General features: G+C 38.0%; 2 protein-coding genes across 2 annotated transcripts in view; one reads left to right on the forward strand and one right to left on the reverse strand.

Annotated features, from left to right (window-relative positions):
• Nucleotides 1-376: 376 nt before the first annotated feature.
• LOC140928933 (tectonic-3-like) lies at nt 377-17,322 on the reverse strand. The gene is made up of 14 exons (XM_073378736.1): nt 17,166-17,322; nt 15,567-15,678; nt 14,744-14,856; nt 12,206-12,348; nt 11,003-11,105; nt 10,075-10,193; nt 9,335-9,544; nt 8,230-8,361; nt 7,551-7,648; nt 6,872-7,009; nt 3,538-3,700; nt 2,909-3,007; nt 1,743-1,793; nt 377-1,325 (listed from the first exon to the last, which is right to left on the reverse strand). The coding sequence occupies exons 1-14, from the start codon at nt 17,269-17,271 to the stop codon at nt 1,158-1,160; spliced, it is 1,755 nt and encodes a 584-aa protein (XP_073234837.1). The 5' UTR covers nt 17,272-17,322; the 3' UTR covers nt 377-1,157.
• Nucleotide 17,323: 1 nt separating this feature from the next.
• Nucleotides 17,324-21,581, forward strand: part of LOC140928934 (uncharacterized) — a 6,369-nt gene continuing 2,111 nt past the window's right edge. The window contains exons 1-6 of the mRNA XM_073378738.1: nt 17,324-17,454; nt 18,846-18,935; nt 19,455-19,509; nt 19,709-19,854; nt 20,106-20,142; nt 20,596-20,688. Coding sequence (XP_073234839.1) covers nt 17,419-17,454; nt 18,846-18,935; nt 19,455-19,509; nt 19,709-19,854; nt 20,106-20,142; nt 20,596-20,688 — 457 coding nt within the window. The 5' untranslated portion in view covers nt 17,324-17,418. The remainder of the gene's footprint in view (nt 17,455-18,845; nt 18,936-19,454; nt 19,510-19,708; nt 19,855-20,105; nt 20,143-20,595; nt 20,689-21,581) is intronic.

The following is a 21,581-nucleotide window of genomic DNA, read 5'->3' on the forward strand; positions in this document are numbered from 1 at the left end:
AATGAGCCGAACCTATTACATTGAGTTAAGTACATGAAAAGTTCGGCGTCTGAGTCAATTGGGAACGCCTGTTTTAATTTCTTGGTGGCGTGGTCCTACAATTTAAGCCGAGTGGCTCTGGGGATAAGAATGGTCTGGGTTCGAAACTATATCCTAGCAACATACTGGGCATGCGAGCAAGGGTATTACTCGCTTCATGAGAGTCTTTCTAGAGTACGCCAAAATCGAACAAGCGAAAAAAAAAGACGCTCTGCTACCAACGTGGACGAGTACATACTTTGTACGAATCCTTTTTTAGACAGCCGAAACCGAGGCAGTACTGGGAGGTTATATCCAACTAACCCACTAAACAAAATTAGAAAAAAAAACTGTTGGCTTTTTTGAAAGCTTTCCTTGAACACCTTTATTTACAAGTACGTCTCACCTATGTACAGTTCTTGTTACACAAACATTTACAAAAATACTTACAATAGTAAATAACAAGCAAAAACCTCCGTTGAGAAACAAGTCCAATTCAGTACATCCCACTACCTACATGAAAAGGGGTTAAGTTCAGAGGTTTTATGGTTCTCTACAACACACTTGCCCTACTTTGAAAAATCACAAACTTCTTTTTCAGAGTCACTTATTCTTTTGTTAAAATACAACTATTAACTACTTCTAATTTTTCAGTTCAATGGTTTTGCGATGTTCTTTGTAGTTCACGAAAAGCAACGTTCTTTAAGCCACACTTTGAGGCCGTGTTGTCCTGTACTTGGCTTAAAAGGAACGACGCCTATCCAACTCACGTGACACTTACTTAGCACTTAAAAGCTGATCTTGCCTTGGGAAGTTAAAGGGCCACAAGGTTCCTCTGCTCGTCCCTGATCGGAAGACAGGAACCGGTGACGGAGCCTACATCCACTAAACACCTCTCGTTTCCAGATCTCTTGAAGACAGATTCTACCAATATTCCACCGCTAGGGATCAACTTGAAGGGGACTGTGCCGAAGAGTATCAGGGAAACAGGAAATGCGCCCAGCCAAGCGTGATCTGAGCTGTGAGGAGGGCCTCTAGGCTAGTGCAATCAGTAACCTTACAAGCCATGTCCAAATAAGGCACGTTCACGTGTTAACTAATCGAATAAAAGTACGATGTTGTGGCCACGAAAAATGATGCTAAAGAAAAGGAAAGAAAAAATCCGACGATGCTTTGGCCTCAAATGTTGGTCGAGGTTTTATCTGAGCTTGAGGTTTGTCAGATACGTCTACAAATCCCACGGATGTGATGACTTCAACCTTTTGCTCCACAGAGGAGCTTCCCGGTTGGCACTGAACTCCTCCACACTGAAATGCAACGTAAAGGTCACATTAAACTGTGGGAACTGTCTCCTAATATGCGTCTCTAGGAGAGCTACACGCACAATACGTGGCTTTTAAAGGGATTACCGCGAATGAAACACAAGCCAGCCTCAGATCTAGAATCACAGCCGGTTCCCGTTGCGTAAAGCAGTTCTCCCTGAAAATTCATCATGGAGATGCTGCTTTTCAAAGGACTTCTCATGTCTATCGATAATTTGACGACTGGATTCCAAGTACTTTATTGGTCGTGAAATTAGCGTAATGCATGACAGAAACGGGTAGCATCTTAACGGGTAGCTTATGCGTAACTTGTTACAGGTCGAATAAAGAGTCCACAAGTGATTACGGAAACTGCAACGTTTCCAGTACTAGGTGAATTAAAATTTGGCTACTTTCACTTACCTGGTATGGAACATCTTTAGGATCGTCATACTTAAACATAACTCCGACAATCTGAAAATCACGTAAAGCAAAGATACCCTTTACATTAGCAAGAATAGCACAACAGAAAAAGGATAAGGTAAGTATATGGCAGCACAGCGAACGGGTTTGTCTGAAAGAAGTAATAAAGGGCCGTAAGATGATGATGAATATGAAGACGATGACGATGATGATTATAAATAAAAATAAGTAAATAAATAAATAACGATTTGCAGGTAGCACATCCACATAGTGGTTCTTCGTCTACCTGATTCCTGGTCGAATTGGAATTTGGAAATGTTGGTTTTTGAGGAGAGGGGAAAACCGGAGTACCCGGAGAAAAACCTCTCAGAGCAAGAGAGAGAACGAACAACAAACTCAACCCACATATGGCGTCGACGCCGGGAGTTGAACCCGGGCTACATTGGTGGGAGGCGAGTGCTCTCACCACTGCGCCACCCTTGCTCCCCTTGTTCAGTCGAACCTCCGCTGACGGCCAACGCTCTACAACGGCCACTGTTTTTCGTCCCGGCGGACAAAAAAATCATACATTGACTCTTGTTTAAAACCTCTCTACAACGGTCACTTTCTTCTGTCCCCAAGGTGGCCGTTTGTAAAGAAGTTCAACTGTATCAAATAGTCCTTTACATCCATCTAACTTTAGGCCTCAGGAATGGGCCCGTCTACTGTGTTGTATAATGGCATAAAGTTACACTCCGATTCAAACGGTCAACACTTATTTCCATCCGCCAAACTGACATTGACAGATTAATGATTAGTGTATTTATTGTCAGCATATCCTCGGTGCTGTAGGGGTTAAAGTGATGCACTGCTGAGAGACGATGCTCCGAGATCGAATCCTACTCGTGCCATCCTGAATTGTTTTCCCTTAAAAATTGAAGAGACTTAGACTTTAGACTTAGACAGAAATTTCGAGAGACAGAGAAATTTCATGTAAGAAAAGTGAAATGTCTTGTGAGAGCCACGGATAGGAAAAAGTCAGTTTGGTGGATGGAAACAAGACGACCGATTCAAACTTACATTAAGAAACCAAAAGGAAGATTAACCAAGCAGAAACCTAACAGAGCACAAAAGAAAATGATATACACCAAGAAACAAAAAGACCGAGGAAAAAAAGCATTCATTACCTTTGGTTGAGGGTTAGCCAGGAAACCAAAATTAGCGAACAAAACTTCAATGTGAAGTCCAAGTATCATATTCCGACAGCCACCATTTCCTTCTTCAGCCTATTAAAGAAAGAAATTTTTAAAATCAACCTAAATTTCAAACAAAATGACCAAAAAACTCAAGACCGAGTATTCGAAGCAAAATCAATCAAAACATAAAAACAATAAAAACATTATTTAAGTTTCAATGTAAATAACAGTTTCAATTGTACATAGCAAGAAAGTAAGTTTTATCAAGTCTCGTAATGCAGACGGGAATCCTATCTCTATCGATCTGAGCTACGTGAAGGTGTAGCCGTTTTGCAGGGCAAAGGCAGTGCCTTTATTTACTGCCTTCATTTCTCAGTTAATTTTCGTTTTGCAGGACAAAGGCAGTGCCTTTATTTCTCAGTTAATTAAAGACCCTAAGCATTGGTCCGCCTTAGGGAATCGAGCCCACGACCTTCCGACTGGTCTAAATCTGCCTCGGTTGAAAAATATATCCGGTAAGGAGAAAAATATCTCAGTCGTAAAGGTATCTTGTAAAAGTCGTTCACTCATCTACTCAGGCGAAAATAACACTCAGCATCAAATACCCGGTATTTATTTACCTCATTTGCTGGTTTTGAATTAAGAATTTTGACCCAGTCACCCACACTGTTTACATCGGAGTTACCAAAGGATGCCACGTAAGTGGGTAGATCACCTGACATTATGTTAAGCACTATCTCTTGGAGCTTTTTACACTGCGATCCGTCCAAGGTCTGTGGGAAACTTGATAAAAAAGAAGAACATGTGTACACTGAAAACACTCATACAAAATTACAATATGGACCTAACATTAGCCGGTTATCATCCTGGTTAAACATTTCTATTTGTACTTTTCTTTCTTTTTCCTCCATTCTATAAAAAAATAGAGTGCATCAGTGGTACAATATTAATACAAGGTGTTCAGACAAAAACTACATGTACATAAGGTTAGCAAAGAAATTATGAATGGAGAAGGGCACAGTATAGTAAAACTAATTATGGCCCATTAACAAGATTGACACAAAACTACAGAGCTTCAAAAGACGCGGTCATCATCATCGCCGACCGCATTCTAATGATGATGAACAAGTAAATTACTCACATTAGCACTCTTAGGCTACGTGCAAACGGGCCCCACATGTCCCAACAATGTTGGGAGTTGTTGCGTCCGTTTGCACGGGGCTAAAAGTTTTACCGGTTTCAAACTTTGCGCAACAACATGCAACAGGGTGTGCAAAGGGACGCAACATGTAACATCCAACAATGCTGGGAGTTGTTGGTCAACGATGTTGTGTCCGTTTGCACGCAGCCTTACAGTGAAATTTAGTCTATTGAAGTAACCTCTCGGAATTGCAAAGGAATGAAAAGAATTTTGCTTATAAACAAAGCTTGGTACTGAAACTTTGGTGAGGCGAAAGAAAATAAGTTCAGGATAGGTATCAAGAGGACCAGTATAAAATTACTAACATAATTTAATAATTTTATTAGCTTAAAACTGTTAAAATTATTAAATCATGTCAGTAATATTATTATTCCCTTGGTCAGGCGAAAGTAAATAAGTTCAGCATAGCCTTTCTTTAAAAGAAAAAAACTACACTTGAATTAAAAAACAGTTTGAACTGTTAATTAACAAGATGCTTACAGTGATTACAACACCTGTTGCCTTCTCATGAGGCAGCAAGAGGACCAGCATAATATAACTAACATAATTTAATTAGTTTAACAGCTTAAAACTGTTAAAGTTATTAAATTATGTCAGAAATATTATTATTACTTTGGTCAGGCAAAAGAAAATAAGTTCAGGAGAGCCTTTCTTTGAAAGAAAAAAAAACCACACTTGAAACAAACAGCTTGAACTGTTAATTACCGAGATGCTTTCAGTGATTACAACACCTGTTGTCTTCTTATGACGCATCAAGAGGACCAGTATAATATTACTAACATAATTTAATTAATTTAGCAGCTTAAAACTGCTAAAGTTATTAAATCATGTCAGAAATATTATGGCCGATTGTTCTATGGCTACAATAGTACATGCACTCTAATTGGCTGTTTTCTTTTAATGACTGGGCATTACTGGCAAAGTGTCCAACGCATATACAATCTGTTTAACTTGATAAAGGATATCCATGTTATGGTCAGTTAACAGCTGTCAAAGAGGGCATCAGCTGACCCGTGTCACCTGACTGTAACGCATGCTTAAGTGTACAATTCATTGAGGTGGCGTGTTTTTTTTAAGTTATCTGCTGACCAGTTATTGGTTTTAATTGATCACAGGCTCAGGTCCATAATGAAAAGGCCATATAATATATAACTTCTTAACCTCGTCTGTTCCGCCATTACAGGGATACTCAGACCTCGGCCTTGATGTATTTATCTCGCTATCACTCAGTCAATGCATCAAGGTCTCGGTCCGACATTTCCCTGTAATTAACTCACTCTTGGTTAACAAGCAGAGAGTAAAACATATAATATACTATCAATAAAACGAGCCTCATTTCCACGTTAAAAAAGTCAGCTGAAACCATATTTATTCTTATTACTATGGAGGAGAGTGTTTTACTGGGAACTAAACCACTCGTAGATTCCATACGCCACTTCATCCGGGACCCGAGTGGCGTATTTTCCGTATGTCACCTTTGCGAGTGTCGTATCGTTCAATGACGTCACGATTCCAGCCTTTTGCTTTTGTTGAATTGGTTTCTCCATATAATAAAAAGAACATTACACGTTGGCTCGAAGATATGAATTTTATGTTCTCATGGCAAGAACAATATCTCACTCGTTCGCTTCGCTCACTCGTGAGATATTGTTCTTGCCACTCGAACATAAAATTCATATCTTCTCGCCACCGTGTAATATCCTCTATATATCTATTAACCTATTTATTTATTTCTATGAGCAGGTCTGACAGACATCAAAATTCAGAATTGGTTCCATGGCTTGGGGGAATAAAACAAAAGAAATGTATTTTTCATCCCTGAACTAACATGCGATTTCTTTTGTTTTAATCCCCCAAACCTTGGAGGCAGGTATGAATTCTAAAAATTGGTATATTCAGTCTATGGTGGTTTAAAATGGAGGCCTGCATCTATAACTTACTGACTAGTCTGACAACATACTACTGACTATATAACTTATAGAACATATAATTAATTAATATGACCAATCGATTTTAAAATATGAGCAGACTATAAATGTACCACAGGTGAACTCAATAAAGTGTTCACACCTTTACCAAACTTTCCCCTTAGTGAATATAGGCTGATAAAGACAAATCATGTTTTTACTTCTTATAAACAGTGAGCTATATTAACCAAACTGTAGACATTCTCGATTTTGACATGTGACTGTTTTAGCAATCACATCTTTCTCATATATTCACCAGGGCAAAAATTCACCATTACATTTCTATCTTTACATACAGCATATATGCAGATATATAAGCAGTTTGACTGAAATGAGTATTTTTGGCCTTTTGAACTTAGTTCAGCTGCAATGAAAGAACGGCGTCTGAATCAATTCAGCCAGTCTAAATAATTTGGGTCGGCCTTAATTCGAAATAGGTTCGGCTCATGAAAAGTTAGACTCCTGTTGGGAGTCTTCTGAGCTGCCTGTGTCACTCACCAAAAAAAGATCTCTCCCATATATAAACATGATTTATCTTTTAGCCTTGTATAACCCCCTTGACAATTAGAATTTCCAAAGCATGTACATGTAATTATTATTAACTGTCAGTGGACGTTTCCATGTAGGAAATATAGGCAATTTTTAACACTGTAAAAGTCATCAATGCAAGTTGCAAAAGTGCCACCAGGTTTTTTGTACTGTTAAGGTCTCAGTAAGACATCCATGACTATTGCTTCACACAATTCTCAACGGATTATCAGGCTTCCAGATGATATAATTTCTTACCTGATAGAGCAACCAGTGCGCATGTCAACTCCAAATGTTACTGAAGTGCGAAGAGTGGAGTTATTGCAGGCTCCATTCGCTGATGGGTTAATGATGGTAAGCCAAGTATTACGATCACTACTGAGAAAGATTGCATCTCTAATAACAAAGTCAAGAAAAATCCAACAACATGTGTACTTAGCTTGGGAAACTGTGCCCCTTCAGGAGTGAGGCCAATCCACCACAAGGGAAATGGATAACAGAGGTGAAAACAGGGGGTGGGGGAGAAAGAACATATACATATGTAGCCAATACAGCACCAATTGACCTGCTCACAATTTTGAGGCCAGTGAGTGCCTTACATGAAAACACAGTTAAGGTGGCTCAATACAGTTTTTCAGGGTCAAGCTCCCGTGAACGATTTTGGATCAAGAGTTTCCAGTGTCAAGAAATACTACTGAAAGTAAAATAGGCAATGGTGTCATATCATTACTATGACAACTTCGATGACATTGCAACCATGATCATAACAAATTTTCATCTTTATCTAGTACAACTGTGGTGGCAATTTTTTCAAATTTTTGTTTATAGTGACACAGTTTATGTTCGAACTTGGAAGGTATTGACTCTGAAAAACTGTATGGAGCCACCTTAAAGGTGGCACATTATGCTCACTTATATTGACCTTACAAAAAGATACTTGTTGTCGACTGTGACAAGTTTCCCTGCAACAAGAGGTTGACCAATGATATAGCCGGGGTTCCCTGATCGCTGAAATGTAGTGTCTGTACTACCAGCCTATGAACAAGGTAACAAAACAACATTTTTGGTTTGTGTTTGATAAGCTGAATCAACCACCTTTTTGAATTTTAGAGTTGATGCTTTTGTCTTAACCTCTATTAAACGGTCACTGTATCAAGATGAACAGATGTACCACACTAGTGCAATAGATAATAATTATTATACTGTGCATGGCATTGAGAGGTAGAAACCCTTTGAGGTCAATTTGTTGTGTGATGGATATAAATTTTTGCTTTGTCACCATCTTCATTTTCTAAATTAACTCCTTGGGTTGTCAAACCTGTGTTAAGTGGCAAGTAACCAGAAGCCGTTCCCCAAAAAGTGGCCACTTCATACAGGTTTGACTGTAATATAACAACAGTGGCAGATCCAGGGGAGGGGCCCAGGGACCCTGGTCCCCCCCTCCTTATTTTTAGATGAAACTGAAAAAGGGCCGAAAAAAATTCTTTTTGAGACCGCCCTCCCTCCCAACTATCCTTATCTCAGGGTGTGGATGACACTCCCCCTCCCCTTATCTGAAGGTCTGGATCAGTCACTGACCAGTCACAATGAACACTATTATTATCAACAATTTATACCTTTGAAAAACTGATGGACACTTTCTGCCTCAGATCCAGTCCCATTTCTGATGTGACACTTCCCAGTACAAACTCTACCATGACAGCCACAATGTCAGTTGAACTATTCGAATACTGCACTGTGTACAACACCTTCAAAACAACACAGACACCTGTTAGTAGAGGCAAGCCAACAACTGACTGTAAAAAGCCACTAGACAGTATATTAACAAATATAGATATAGCTGCAGCCTCAGGGTTTAAATAATTTAAATCAATTTTACAGCTTGCCATTCAAGTACAGTGTAAACTGTCGCTAGTGTACTAGCCCAACAGTTATTTTTATCAGCCTGAAAACTTTTTTTGATGAGCAGCATTTGATAACAGTTATTATGTAACTTGAATTCTCCCCCCAAAAGACTTCACTGGCTAGTTGAGCATTTAAGTTAAGAACAGAATTCACTAGCCTGATAGTAAAATCCACTAGCCCTGGGCTATAAGACACTACTTTCTTTGCACTCAAGCCCCATAACATGTATACCCCACCTGCCATGAGCATGATAGTGTTCATGTGGTCTGACATGCAAATATTATTGAACTTAAATTAAGAAGGTCAAAGAGCCAATACAGTGGTTCCCGTAAATACCATAACCAATGGGCAAAAAAAATTTGGCCATATTAACAGGTGACCTTATTAACAAGGGTTTTTATATAAGAAAATGTATGACTGTTTTGCCATGTGGCCAAAACAGATTGGCCCTACTAACAAGGTGACCTTATTTCTGAGGTGGCTGTAAGGCGGGGTTCCACTGTAATTGTATGTAATATTATATCTACAACTGTAGTAATGTTTGTTCCTACTTACTTTCCGTGATTCTATAAGAAAGAAATTTGAGGCAATTTGCATAAAAGCCAACATCAGAACAAACTGGCCTCTGGTCCTGGAATCAGGAAACAGTTCTGATCTCTTTTCGTAAAGTATTTCCAGAAAATCAGGACCACAGTGGCATAGTGTATATTATTGTTCACCATTAATCATGGTTACAAAGCCAAAACAAAAGAAGAAAATGAATCGTATGAACACTTGTAAAGTGAATTAAAATTTTTGTTGTGACATTCTCCTCACCTCCAACGCCACATTATTGCAGGTCTTATTATCTGCATTGTAGGTGGGGTAGGGAGGCACAGTGAATGGACAGTCACGAGGTATACCAAGGTATGTTGTACACTTTAAAGGCTGTTTCAGTACCACAGCTACAAAATCAGGAGTGCTGGCAGAGGAACTTGAATTACTGGTTGAATTATTGGTCGAATTATTGTTTAGAACTCCAGGATTCTGTATGAATGAGAACAAATGATAATAATGAGCTAAATAGAACTTAACAATGTTCCATATTTTCAGTATAACATTATTACAGTATATATAACTTCCTAATTTAGGATTTTATAGACTACCTATACAAGTTTACAACACATAATTCTGACCCAAATGAACAACACAATAACATAAAAAAGCAATTGGCCAAATTAAACTCAGTGAAGTTTTTAAGAAATGTATTCACATGTATCACTGCACTATCACTACACATAAACAACTACATTTAGCTTTTTTAGTCGGCTGCCGAGAGTCAAACCACATTCCTTTCCCCATATTTTGACCATCAGTCTTTGGCTTCTATTTCCTGGAAGTTATTTGTGCCACATTTATGGTACAGTGACTCCTCCAATCACAGCTTTGCTCTTATTGGCAACCCATGAATGAATGACAAAACAATCAAACTGTGGCCTTAAAACAACCTTCCAGTGGTATACCTAAAATAATTCTTTCCCTCTAAAATCAGTCACACACATGTTCAGTAACTGTACCTTTGCCACTGTGAATCCTTCATAATAGCTTCTAGCACTGATTGTTGGAAGTGTCTCACAAGCTGAGGAAAGCACTGGAATGGTTCTAGTACATTCTGTGCTATTGTCCTTGCGATATCCTGACAAATCAATGAGCCATACAAATGCCTGTAAAATTTCGTGACTTTGAGGAGCTGTATCTTTGTTAGCTTTTAACAAATCACTTTCAAACTTGGCAATTTTACTGATTTTAAGAGGCTCTTTTCAGTGATGTCAACAGATTTTCCTGAAATTGTCCATGTCAAGGGTTGACAAAAACGGTAAAAAGGTCTATTAAACAGCAGTTGAGGGCCTTATGAAAAGGTTTACACTCCTGTCAATGATCATGAAAGGTGTCTCTTCACCACCTGCTGGTCAGGGCTTGAAAAATTTTTTTGCTGGGCAAGTAACTTTAAAAGGTTACTTGCTCGATGGGTGAGGGTCCAGGCAAGTCATCCTCCAATTAAATTATTAAAAGCCCCAATAGTGATCAGCATTAAATTTCTCCTTGTAATATCAATGCTTTGTAAAACAGAGTGGTCATGAGAATTACGACATGGTCACACAAGATGAATTTGATTGATATTTTATCAACCTCTTCCCACTACTTCTGTAGGAAATGAATAGAGGCAACTGACGAGAATTCAAATTTTGATCTTAGGGTTTAAAGGGTTAACTAAGACAAGAGAGTGGTTGCCCCAGGCATGCAAAATGTGAGAGCTTCTTACCCAGAGGAAGTGCGAGAATTTATTTTTTATTTTTATTCTTTTCAAGCCCTACAGGTACAATGTACAGCTGTATTTTAAACCACTGCATTCCTCAATAATGGCTTTGATAATATCTGATTATACATATAGTTATTAATAATGAGAAATGGCGTTTACAACAAAAGGAATAACTCTGTACACACCTGCTGGATTGTTGTCATTACATTCACTTCCAAACAGTGGCTTGGGAAAAGATAGGAATCCTCTTGCACCATTGTTAAACAAAAGAAGCACTGGATCACCCACCTGAAATTAATGAAAAGACATTCACCAACAAGACATAGTTACTGCAGTACAAAGGGAATGAAGGAGGGGCTTTCACTAAGGGCCAGGGGCTGGGTTTTACCCATGAGCACGACCAGCTGCTAATTTGAAAAGAAACAAAAGGAAAATAGAACACAAAGAACTTAGCAGCTGTTCAACTTCTTGCCTAATTTTTGCATACACAAACTTGAAATCTTAGTGACAGGCCTAGTCAAAAGGAAAATAAAAAGCATTTTTAGAACCAGTGGGATTGCAAAACAAGCTTCCAATGGATACAGTTGTACTTGTACAGTGTATTGGTATCTACTACAAGATGATGGAAGTACAAGTACATTATATACTGTACCAGTGATCTACTGTAAGTGTAACACTATAGCTTTCTGTTACCGGTATACCTGTACAGTTACCTGAGACAATCTGTTCATGAGAAGGTACTGTTACAAGTGCATTTGCTATTCTGTTTCATTAATACAGACATTATCAACCAAAATGTTACTAATGTAAAGTACAGAAAATGTAACACCATCATTTGCTCGCAGTCAAATAAACAAAATGTTTGTCAAGGCTAGTATCTTACATCACTATACAATAATTTGCATACTGTACTCACTATCTGCTTTTTTTTTCAGTGGCTATCGCAGCCAATGTACATTTGTAGGTGACATTTATACAATGCATGATATTTTAAGAGCAATCTCCACTTTTCCGTTTTTTAATCTTTTTGGAAAAGGACAAAATAAATGTAATAAACTGTGTTTCTGAACGACAATGCATTTTGCAATAATTTTGTATAAACTAAAACAATTTGATTATTACATTCATTTTTTGTGATATCCAGAGTATTTATTAAAGTTAAGGGAAACATTTGATCACCTCAACCTTGATCATTCAGAATATAACAAAAACTTCATCCAATAATAAATAATTTTAGATATTACCTTTTGTGTCTATAACACTGAAGTAGAATGTTGATAGAATTAGTAGCTCAATCACTTACTTGTAGCCCTTTTATAGGCACCCACCCCCACCCCTTTGTTTGGTGCTAAAATTTGAATATGTGTCTGAGTAATAAGTGTAATCACCTTATATGATGAAGCTGCAGTTGTCTGGCCTGTGCCCTCACTGCGATAATCATACACAGCTGATACCGACTGACTTTTGAGATTAGAAAATTCCTCACTTGTACTGGCAGTCTGAACATCATTATAGAAGTTACGAGATTCATCTGATAGATCACAAATTAAAAGAAGGGTTAGTTTCATAAGAATCTATGGTCCTCCATCTGTGTGAGAGTGAAACACAAAAATTAAGTTTTATCACCTAGTGTGAGTGGTTCTCTTGCATCAATTTATCAAAGCATAAGAGGATTGAAAACCCTGACACCTAGAGAGCAACAATGTACCCGCTCAGATATGTGAATGAATACTGCAACTTAACACTGTAAATGAATCAGTAACAAGCTAACTAGAAAAAATGGGCATGTTCTTATTTGTGCTTGAAGAAAACCATAATATTATATTACTTTCAATGTACAATACCAACATGTGCATTCATAACATGTAAGTGACACTTGATGTTTTCTCTCTTAATCCAATTAATTCAGCCTTGAACTACATGTTTATTGTCCACAGGACACTGATGCAAGTTGTTTACAAGGATACACAGTATGTAGTACGTGAATAATTTCTTTCTTTCCTATAATTATCATACTTATAGAAGTTCTCCTTGAAAGTAGATAACAAGGTGGTTTGGTTGAAATACATGCCCATGATAGTATGTACAGCTGTAGTACAGAGTTCATGTCTTAAATACCGAACAGCACATTGTATACTAAACATTTACTTTCTCAATAATATTAAATTGATGCTGCAAGTCCGAATAAATGCCAGGTCTAAAAGGCAAAGTTGCCTCTCAGATGTTCTGGTCTAACAATGTTAATGGATAGGAGCAGGAAACATGGTTGTTGCAAAAAGAGAATCACAAAACCCTTTTTTAAAATTCACACAGGCCAGAAAAAAAACAAAATGCAGATTCAAGTAAACACAGGGTCCACCAGCACCATTTGAAGTTACAGTCGACCCCCCCGATAACTCAAACCTTCTAGGGAAATTTAAAAAATGTTCAAGCTTCCTGGAGTTTGAATCAAATGATTGGAAAAAAGGAAACGAGTGAATGGATGGGGTTGGGAATGTACATGTAAGTATTGCACACACTTCACTGCACGGGTAGCAACAGATATTAGTCGTGTGACCACGGTCTTCCGGTCGTGTCTGCAGTTTGCTGTTCACATTTGAACAGCAAAAAGGGCTTCCAGCGGTAGATGACTTACAGCAAAGTTTTTTTGCAACTAAAAATTGTACAGCCTCATGTTTAAAGGAACGAAATAGCTTTTTATATCCGTCTGCGATGTGTTTGTTGGATTTTAGAACTTTGAATCAATGAACTATTCCTGTTTTTTGGGTGATAAAAGTGTTGCACTTCGACTTGATGAAAAACAACATGGGGGGACTAAACAATGAATGCCTTGCTAAAATTTGAAATCCCAGTAACATGAAACTTCAAACACACAATGGCAAACTGCAGTTTGCGGTTTCCCATGAAAAACCTGATGCTAAAGGTCTCTATTATGGATTGATAATTATTATTCTTTGAAAAGAAAATTAAGCGACAAAGCTTGATTAATACATGAATATAGATTTAGCAAGGCTAACAGCAAAGCTTCAGCTAATAATACTTATAAACCAAAAAAATTAAATCGTGTAATGCTAAATGGGAATGGCAATGAAAATGGCATCAAGATCAAAAGATCTAATTAGCAAAAAAACAAATTTGCATGTGCAAAGCACACTTTTTGCTAACATGTTTTTCTTCCAACAAAATTCATCTCCTTTGTTTTCAATCGCTCGCTCTAGCTCTTTCTCAATTATATAGGTAAGTGTAAACATCAAAAATAACATTGGAAAAAACCACAACTTTGTTATTGTTTTTTCTCTTTAAAAGTCTGCGCGGCCATGCGATTTCCTTTCAAATAAAACCTTGAGCTGTATTTGGGTTTCCATACCTGATGATCGCGTTATTTTATATTGGTAAGCCTATGGTGCAGATGGACGGGTAGATGCGCGTATGGTCAGGTGACTACCAAAATTTTTTTGGATGGATACATACATGTAACCAAATTTGCTTAGAACCTATGGGGCTCTGCTTGAGTGCGTGGGTGGAGCTCTGCTATAAATAAACAGGGATGGTCACACTGAATTTGAACTAGGTTGACCTAAAAGTAACAAAGAATTAAGACTGTTGTTTATAAATAAATTCAAGGATGTGGAATTCAGCACACTGTTTTTTGTTTTTTTTTTTCCAACTTGTCACGTGCTTAAAACATGGTTCAAATTATCAAGGGTAAAATTAGATAGAAACTGTATGAATGGAAACAAAAATTACTTTGAGTTATCAAGTTTTCTGGTTACCGAGGGTAAAATTACAGTAAATGTATGAAGAAAACCCAGGGGGAAATCGTCTTTGGTTCAAGTTAGCGCAAGGTTTGAGTTAGCGAGGGTCAGGTTATCGGGAGTCAACTGTAATGAAAAGCCATTTAATTGAGGAAATATTTCACAACTTACAGTTATCCCTGATAATACAGAAGAGGCCAGAACCAGTAGTTTCTGTTTTAAATTGTGTGTTTTGTCTGAAGGTGAAGAGGGCTGCATTGGAGAGGCAAACACGGTCATCACGGCTGCAAGGTAAAGCCAAAGGTGAACAAGGTACAAAAAGACCTCACATGGAGATTCAAACTCGATCAAACCAACCATACAGCTGTAAGGTGTGTTTAAGTGCATAAATATAAAACTACGACAGCACCCATATGAACTTTGTTCCCAAGCCCACTTGTCCAAAAATGCTTTTTTTCCTTTTCAAGGGCTGTCACCAATGGTCTGAACAAGAATGTCAATGGGCTACATTGACTTTTTTCTTAATTTTCTCAAGGAAGGCCAATTAAACCAGCTGAAACATAGATTTGGAGTGGTTTAACCTAGAGGTAATCCCGAAAAAGAAAAGACAATTTGTGGCTTTCAGCAATATGCAATTATTGTAATATGTCATAATAAACTACCTCTAGCTGGACTCAAACGAGCAAAACCTTGATGGACCTACTTGTAAATAAAAAAAGTATTTCTCTTCTCCACACAACTTCATCTAAGTACACAAACATACGTACATGGTACAGGTACAATGTAATTATTAAGTACAATGTCTCACAAAACAAGAAACTCTAAAGATCTGGCCCCGGTTGTTCAAACGTCGGATAGCGCTATCCACCGGATAAATCACTATCCAGCGGATAGCGTAATTGATTTCCGTAATACTTATCCGCTGGATAGTGATTTATCCGGTGGATAGCGCTATCCAACGTTTGAACAACCGGGGCCTGGAAATGAAACCTACTTTGTATCTGTATCCTTGCATTCTGTAAATGCCTGTTGATCTGTACTGGTACAATCAGGATCACAACAGCAGTTCACATCACATCCATTGCCAGTCAAATCACATGTACAACCTAATATTCAACCAGTGATTAAAGTCTAACTTTTACTGCATTCAAAGCCAAGGGCTAAATTAAAGATAACTTTTAACAAACACAGCGAACACTTTTGAATTATCCAAGCAAAATCTTGTTTTTGTTATTGTTGAAGTTGAAAAACAGTAAACATGGGGTAGAAAGAGGCCTCTTTGAAGGAAGGTCCATAACTACCATGACCAAGAATAGTTAAAAATGCTGCCACCTTGGCGTGAAATATTAACATGGTTGCTAAGTGTCGTACATTGAAAGTCTCAATGTCCTTCACTTCCCATTTCCAGTTCCAGTAGTACCTCCCACCCTATCACTTGTTTTGGCCACAGAAAAGGGTAAAATATCTCCCACTCGCGTTTCGCCATCGAAGACATTTTGAGCTCGACTTGTGGGCAAGTCTAAGCTGTTAAAGGAATGTTTAAACAAAGTTACTGTAATACACAAACATATTTATTGCTTAAAATTAAAACGGATTACATGCAGGAAAGTGTGGGCTGTTCGAGTGACAGCCCCCACAATACAGGCAATTTCAAATTCTGAGCAAAAACACAACAAGCTGCATCAACTACTATTAACTTAACCGATTCATTTAAATTACAATATACCTTATTACATGCGGGGACATGTGGGCAATCAGAGTGACACGGAGTGACTAGTTGTCGAATGACTGTCCTTAGAAGGTACATCTGTACATTGAATGAAATGAACAGAATTCACAGCCCTTTTTATACTGTAGTGCCCAGTGGCAGCAGATCAAAATAACAGCAATGTGACTGGTAGTTAATTAGATATGGCACCACTGATTTGTTGTTTTCCACTCAATAGGTGACAACTAACTCTAATTAATATGACAATAGCACGCGCAAGCTTTCTATGAGGTGAGCTATATGAAACAAAGCTCATGCAAAACCACATGCGTGTGCACGAGTAGAACGAACAATCATCCTAAAGGACTGGGTTTAAATAAAGCAACTTCAAAATGGCGGTCTGTTTGTATGCAATCAACTTGTAGTCAGTGTGGTGAGTCATCCACTGTTCATTGATTATGAAATATTCTTAAGCATGAAATCAGCTGTGAGATTTCACACCCAATAATTTACGCATACAACATGTAATGTAGTATTCTGCATCGTATAGTTGTCATGTAAATGTTTATAATGTGAAATTTCACACCCAATAATTATAGTATTCTGAACAGTTTTGTTAAAACAAAGGTTGACATGTAAAAAACGTTTGCAAAGTGACTGCTAGACGTTTGTGAACTGACTTCTACACGTTTGCAAACTGATCAGAAGACGTTTACGAAATGACCATTGGTAAACGACCGGTTTCTGTAAATTCCACACGTACATGACAAGACAAATGCATATGTTTGTCTGTGAGTTGACATGCTCATGAAGGAATAGAAATCACGCATCACAAACTCGCGCATTTTTGAAAACACCGATCCAAAACGCTTTCTTGTGAGTTACCTGAGGATGAGGATGGTGAAAAGACTGTTCTGTTACTTTGTGTCCTCGTCAGGGTTGCAAATGTACACAGCAAAACAATTTTCACTAAAACTAACCTTGCCGCCATCTTGGCGGAAGGAATGCTTCCCCTGATGCTTTGGAGGCTGGAGAACCGGAGAGAGGACTGGAGCCAAGCTGATGAAACTACAAGTCGATAAATAGTCGATAGCAGCAGGAAGCCGGCGAATAAGAGTTGAAGGGACAAAAAATTGTTATGGCTGGTAGCAAGGCAAGAGCGATCTTTCGTCAGGTAAACATATGGTCATTTTAAAAAGATTGGGTGAAATAAGAAGACGTGCCATGGCTTTTAAATGACTTATTTTTCGCTGGTTAATCAATATAATCTCGATTGCGGACTAGCGAGGATCGTGTGAAATGTCACGCTCTTTCGAAGAGTCGATAATTTTTGCAAGTTTACGTGTTTTTCTAATATAAGTTTAAGCTTAATAATTATTTCTTCATTTAACTTTGAATCTGATTATTTTGTGACATATGAACAAGTAAACAGATAAAACCAAACCTGGGGGTGTGTACGTGGGATGTTCTTTGTTTTGCAAAAATTTTGTGATTTTCAACCAACCAAATCGAACACAAAGGGCCCTGTGGGCAAATCTAAGCTTATATAATTCAAGAAGATAAGTTTTTTATGGGACTTTGAGCGGAAGCTGATCAGAATACAGAACTCATATTGTTCTTATAGATACCTTTGGACATCTAAAATCTGAAGGCTGTCTTTTTAACAGTACTCACTACCATCAACCACCCCTCCCCCACCTAAACACAAATCAGCCCAGTCCCATGGACTCAAGACATTGTATGAAAATCTTACATGCTGTACAAATTGCCATTATTCGCTTTGTGGGTGAGATGGGCTGAACTCCATACGACAGCATGGAAAAGCTCAAAATTCAATTTTATCCAGGAGATTTATGCCATATTTGGGAGACTCCTGGATGGGACAGGTGGCCTTTATGTTTCTGTCACTTACTCACTTTTAATACAGTTAATATATATGTTGTGGTTCAATAAATTTTATTTTATCTGTGGCTTAAAATTTTATTTCCTTTTGTACATAGTAACCCAAAAACAAAGGAAAATAAAATTTAAACCAGGGATAAAATTGGACGACAACAGAGAGATTTACCCAAGGCTAAAAGTGAACCTCCCATAAATAAAGGAAAAGAAATCCATTTGGAGTAGAGCCTGCCATCACTTGAAAACTAGTAACTTGTCAGTGGATAACTAAAAAAAAAAACCTGACCTTGATGGGTCTATACCTAGCCTGAGCCTGCGATATGGTCTTGTGATACTTGTCAGTGGATACCTTGTTTTGACAGCTGTCAATTGGCCACAACATAGATGTGCAATATCAGGTTGCAGGCTACCACACTATCTAGCTAGGAAGCCTAAGATTTTACATTTGTTTCCCTATATTGCAGGCAGGGTGGTTGGATGGACGGTCATGTGACCACCAAAATTTCTTGGATGGATGGATAACAAAATTTTGTTAGCTGGGGGACTCTGCTTGCACGCACTTTGTGCACGCATGGAGCTCTGCTATTATTATTATTTCTACTTGACAGTTTAATTCATAGAGATATAAGGAAGACAAGTGTTTATTTGGCAATGTTCTTTTTTTAGCTATTTGACTTAGAGTCCTACACGTACACATATTTACTGGCATGCCCCAAGACAAGAGCTGCTGTTATTATTGACCCTGTTGATACTCAGGTTGGTATATTATACAGTCATGATCATCCCCCTTAGAAATGTCTTAATTCTGATGAAAATAAACAACGGGCATATTTTCTTTGAGGGCTCAGTAAAAGGTTATTGTGAATTTAAATCTTAACAGCCATTAATGAACCAGAATTAACAGAAACCCTGAACCTGTTAAATTGTGGAGAAATGTTAGAGCAGGGTTTAACTACAACTCTGAGTATGGTGAATTTCTTTATTTCTATATGCTGTGCGGCACAAAATTTTTGCAGGTTCATATTTTTATGAGGACAACGGTTAGAACAGAGTTGACCACAATTTGAGTATAGTTTATCGACCTTTGTTTCCATGTATTTTTTTCAGAAAAGAAAAAGGATTGAGACTCTGCTATTTGCAAGGAAAGAGACAATTTAGCCAAGCAGCAATTCATTGATAGAATATTTCTTTTGCATGATTCCTCCAAACTACCAAAAAATGTTAAAAATGTAATGCTTGATTTTTGACTGTTTGGTGATTTCTTGGTTTTGACAGGCTGAGAGGGATGTACGCATACTCAAAGAGTTGGACCTCAAACTGATATATGCAAGTATGTAGTTATCAGTAGGATCTGAATCTGAATTTAAGGCCAAGTGTCTCCGGGATGTGCTATTTATTTTTAATTGATTGATTGTCAACTTAGTTTAATATTAGTGAAAATAACTTCAATTTGTGTCTTACAATTTCAGTGACATGGTACCAGTAAACAGCATAAAACTGATCAACAGAAATTTTTTTGTTCCCCACAGTGAACACACATGTTCATGCTGATCATGTAACTGGTACAGGAATTCTTAAGAGTCTCACAGGCTGCAAAAGTGTTATCTCTAAGCTGAGTGGTGCTAAAGCTGATGTGTTTGTACATGAAGGAGATACAGTTGACTTTGGAGATCAGGTTTGCTAAAAAGACATTGATAAAAGTGCTATTTATAAGCAGTGCTGTCAACTCTCCCGGATAATCCAGTTTCCATCATAATGTCACCTGATTATTTATAAACATTTTTTAAGGTCAAGAATTTTGTCCAATTGAATTCTATCAACAACTTCTTTCTCACCTTTCTCTTCTTGACTTCACCAACATAACCATAGTTGAAAAAATTAATACAGGTGGTGTATTTTAGTAAGTTTTAAAAACTTCTTTTATAGGCTCTTGATGTGCGTTCAACTCCAGGACATACAGATGGCAAGTTTTACAAATAAAGTTGTTTTTTTTTTTAAATCATGCAGTGTTGATACCCTGAGTTACAGTGTGCATATTACAGTTGTACAATGTCTATTAAAACATAAGTTTGAGTAATTAAGACAAGTCTGATTTTAAAAACAAGGGGTGGCGAATGGTACCTCGAAAAACGTGGGTCTCGGAAAATTTTGGCAGGATCTTGAAATCTCAGAAGCGTTTTTGACAAGTCTCGAAGTCTTATTTTTGCATGGTTTGTTTTTACTTTTTTTGAGTCTCGAAACGTTTTACCCATGAGTCTCAGGCAGGGATTTCTAACTAGGATCTCAGCGTCTCAGCCAGTCTCGGATTTTACCATTCGCCACCCCTAAAACACCTTCTCTTAACCACAAAGTTTGAGTTACGATATAACCTGTTTGCTCAGTTGTTGGTTCTCACATACATTGCGGTGGGTTTTAGGATGCCTAACGTACGTGGATCATATCAACCGAGCAGCTTTCACTGGAGATGCTCTTCTCATAAGAGCATGTGGGCGAACAGACTTTCAACAGGGTGAGAGAAAAACTGTTTTGTCTAGTTGCAGTTATACTAATCCCCAGTTGAGTGGGTAACATGTTTTGAATCTCCTTGGGTTGGGCGATTACTTCATAAACTCATGTACAGACCAAAGAAGTGAACCTCTTTACACCATACAATACCCAAGTTTGTCGGAAATTCCCCTGTGGGGGGGGGGGGGGGGTACTCTTCTACAAAAGTGAAGGGGGTGCTTGTCAGAAAACTTTGAGAACAACCCTAAAAGGTACCAGAATCTTGTCTCATGGGCGTGTCCCAAATTCTTTTCCACCCTTATAAAGAGGTACCAACTTAACCACAAAAAATTATATAACTGGCACTGCAAATTTTAATAGTAATAAGGATAACTTTCGAACTTTTTGAAAGTACTGTCATAAGTCTTTATCTGGCAGCAGTCATTTCTGCAGGTATTAGCACCCTAAGCAGTACCAATCCACAAATTTAAACCCCTAAAAGGTACGACAAGCACCCCCATCACTTTACTTAAGGGGAGTACCCCACTGGGGATATCCCATGGGAGAGGTTGGCCAGACTTACATGCAAATGTTAAGTCTTACCAGTATCACAAAACCATTAAATGTATCTTTTGAACAGACAAAGTAGTGCATGCAAGAGTGGTGTCACTGCATTGGTTGACTGCATAGTCGTCAATGCAACTCTATAGTAACAAGATTTCTGATTAGAGGATTAAACTGTACTGTATCAGTCACACTTTTTGACTAGTAAACCATGTCAAAAGACACTTGTAGTCATCAATGCATGCAACTCCATGGTGACAAGATTACTTATTAATGGATTAAACTGTACTGTACTGTATTGACTTACCAGTCACACTTGCTGACTAGCAAGCCGTGTTAAAAGATAATTCCTGC

The sequence above is a fragment of the Porites lutea genome, chromosome 2 (genome assembly GCF_958299795.1).
Source record: "Porites lutea chromosome 2, jaPorLute2.1, whole genome shotgun sequence".
NCBI lineage: Eukaryota > Metazoa > Cnidaria > Anthozoa > Scleractinia > Poritidae > Porites > Porites lutea.

What these genes read in the sequence shown, in the direction of transcription:
- LOC140928933 (XM_073378736.1), bottom strand. Translation starts at nt 17,271, where the DNA reads ATGGCGGCAAGGTTAGTTTTAGTGAAAATTGTTTTGCTGTGTACATTT. An exon ending in TAATGACAACAATCCAGCAG is followed by an intron (nt 10,194 to 11,002) that starts GTGTGTACAGAG and finishes TTGATTTGTCAG; the next exon opens with GATATCGCAAGGACAATAGC. An exon ending in ATTCAAAACCAGCAAATGAG is followed by an intron (nt 3,008 to 3,537) that starts GTAAATAAATAC and finishes TTTCTTTAATAG; the next exon opens with GCTGAAGAAGGAAATGGTGG.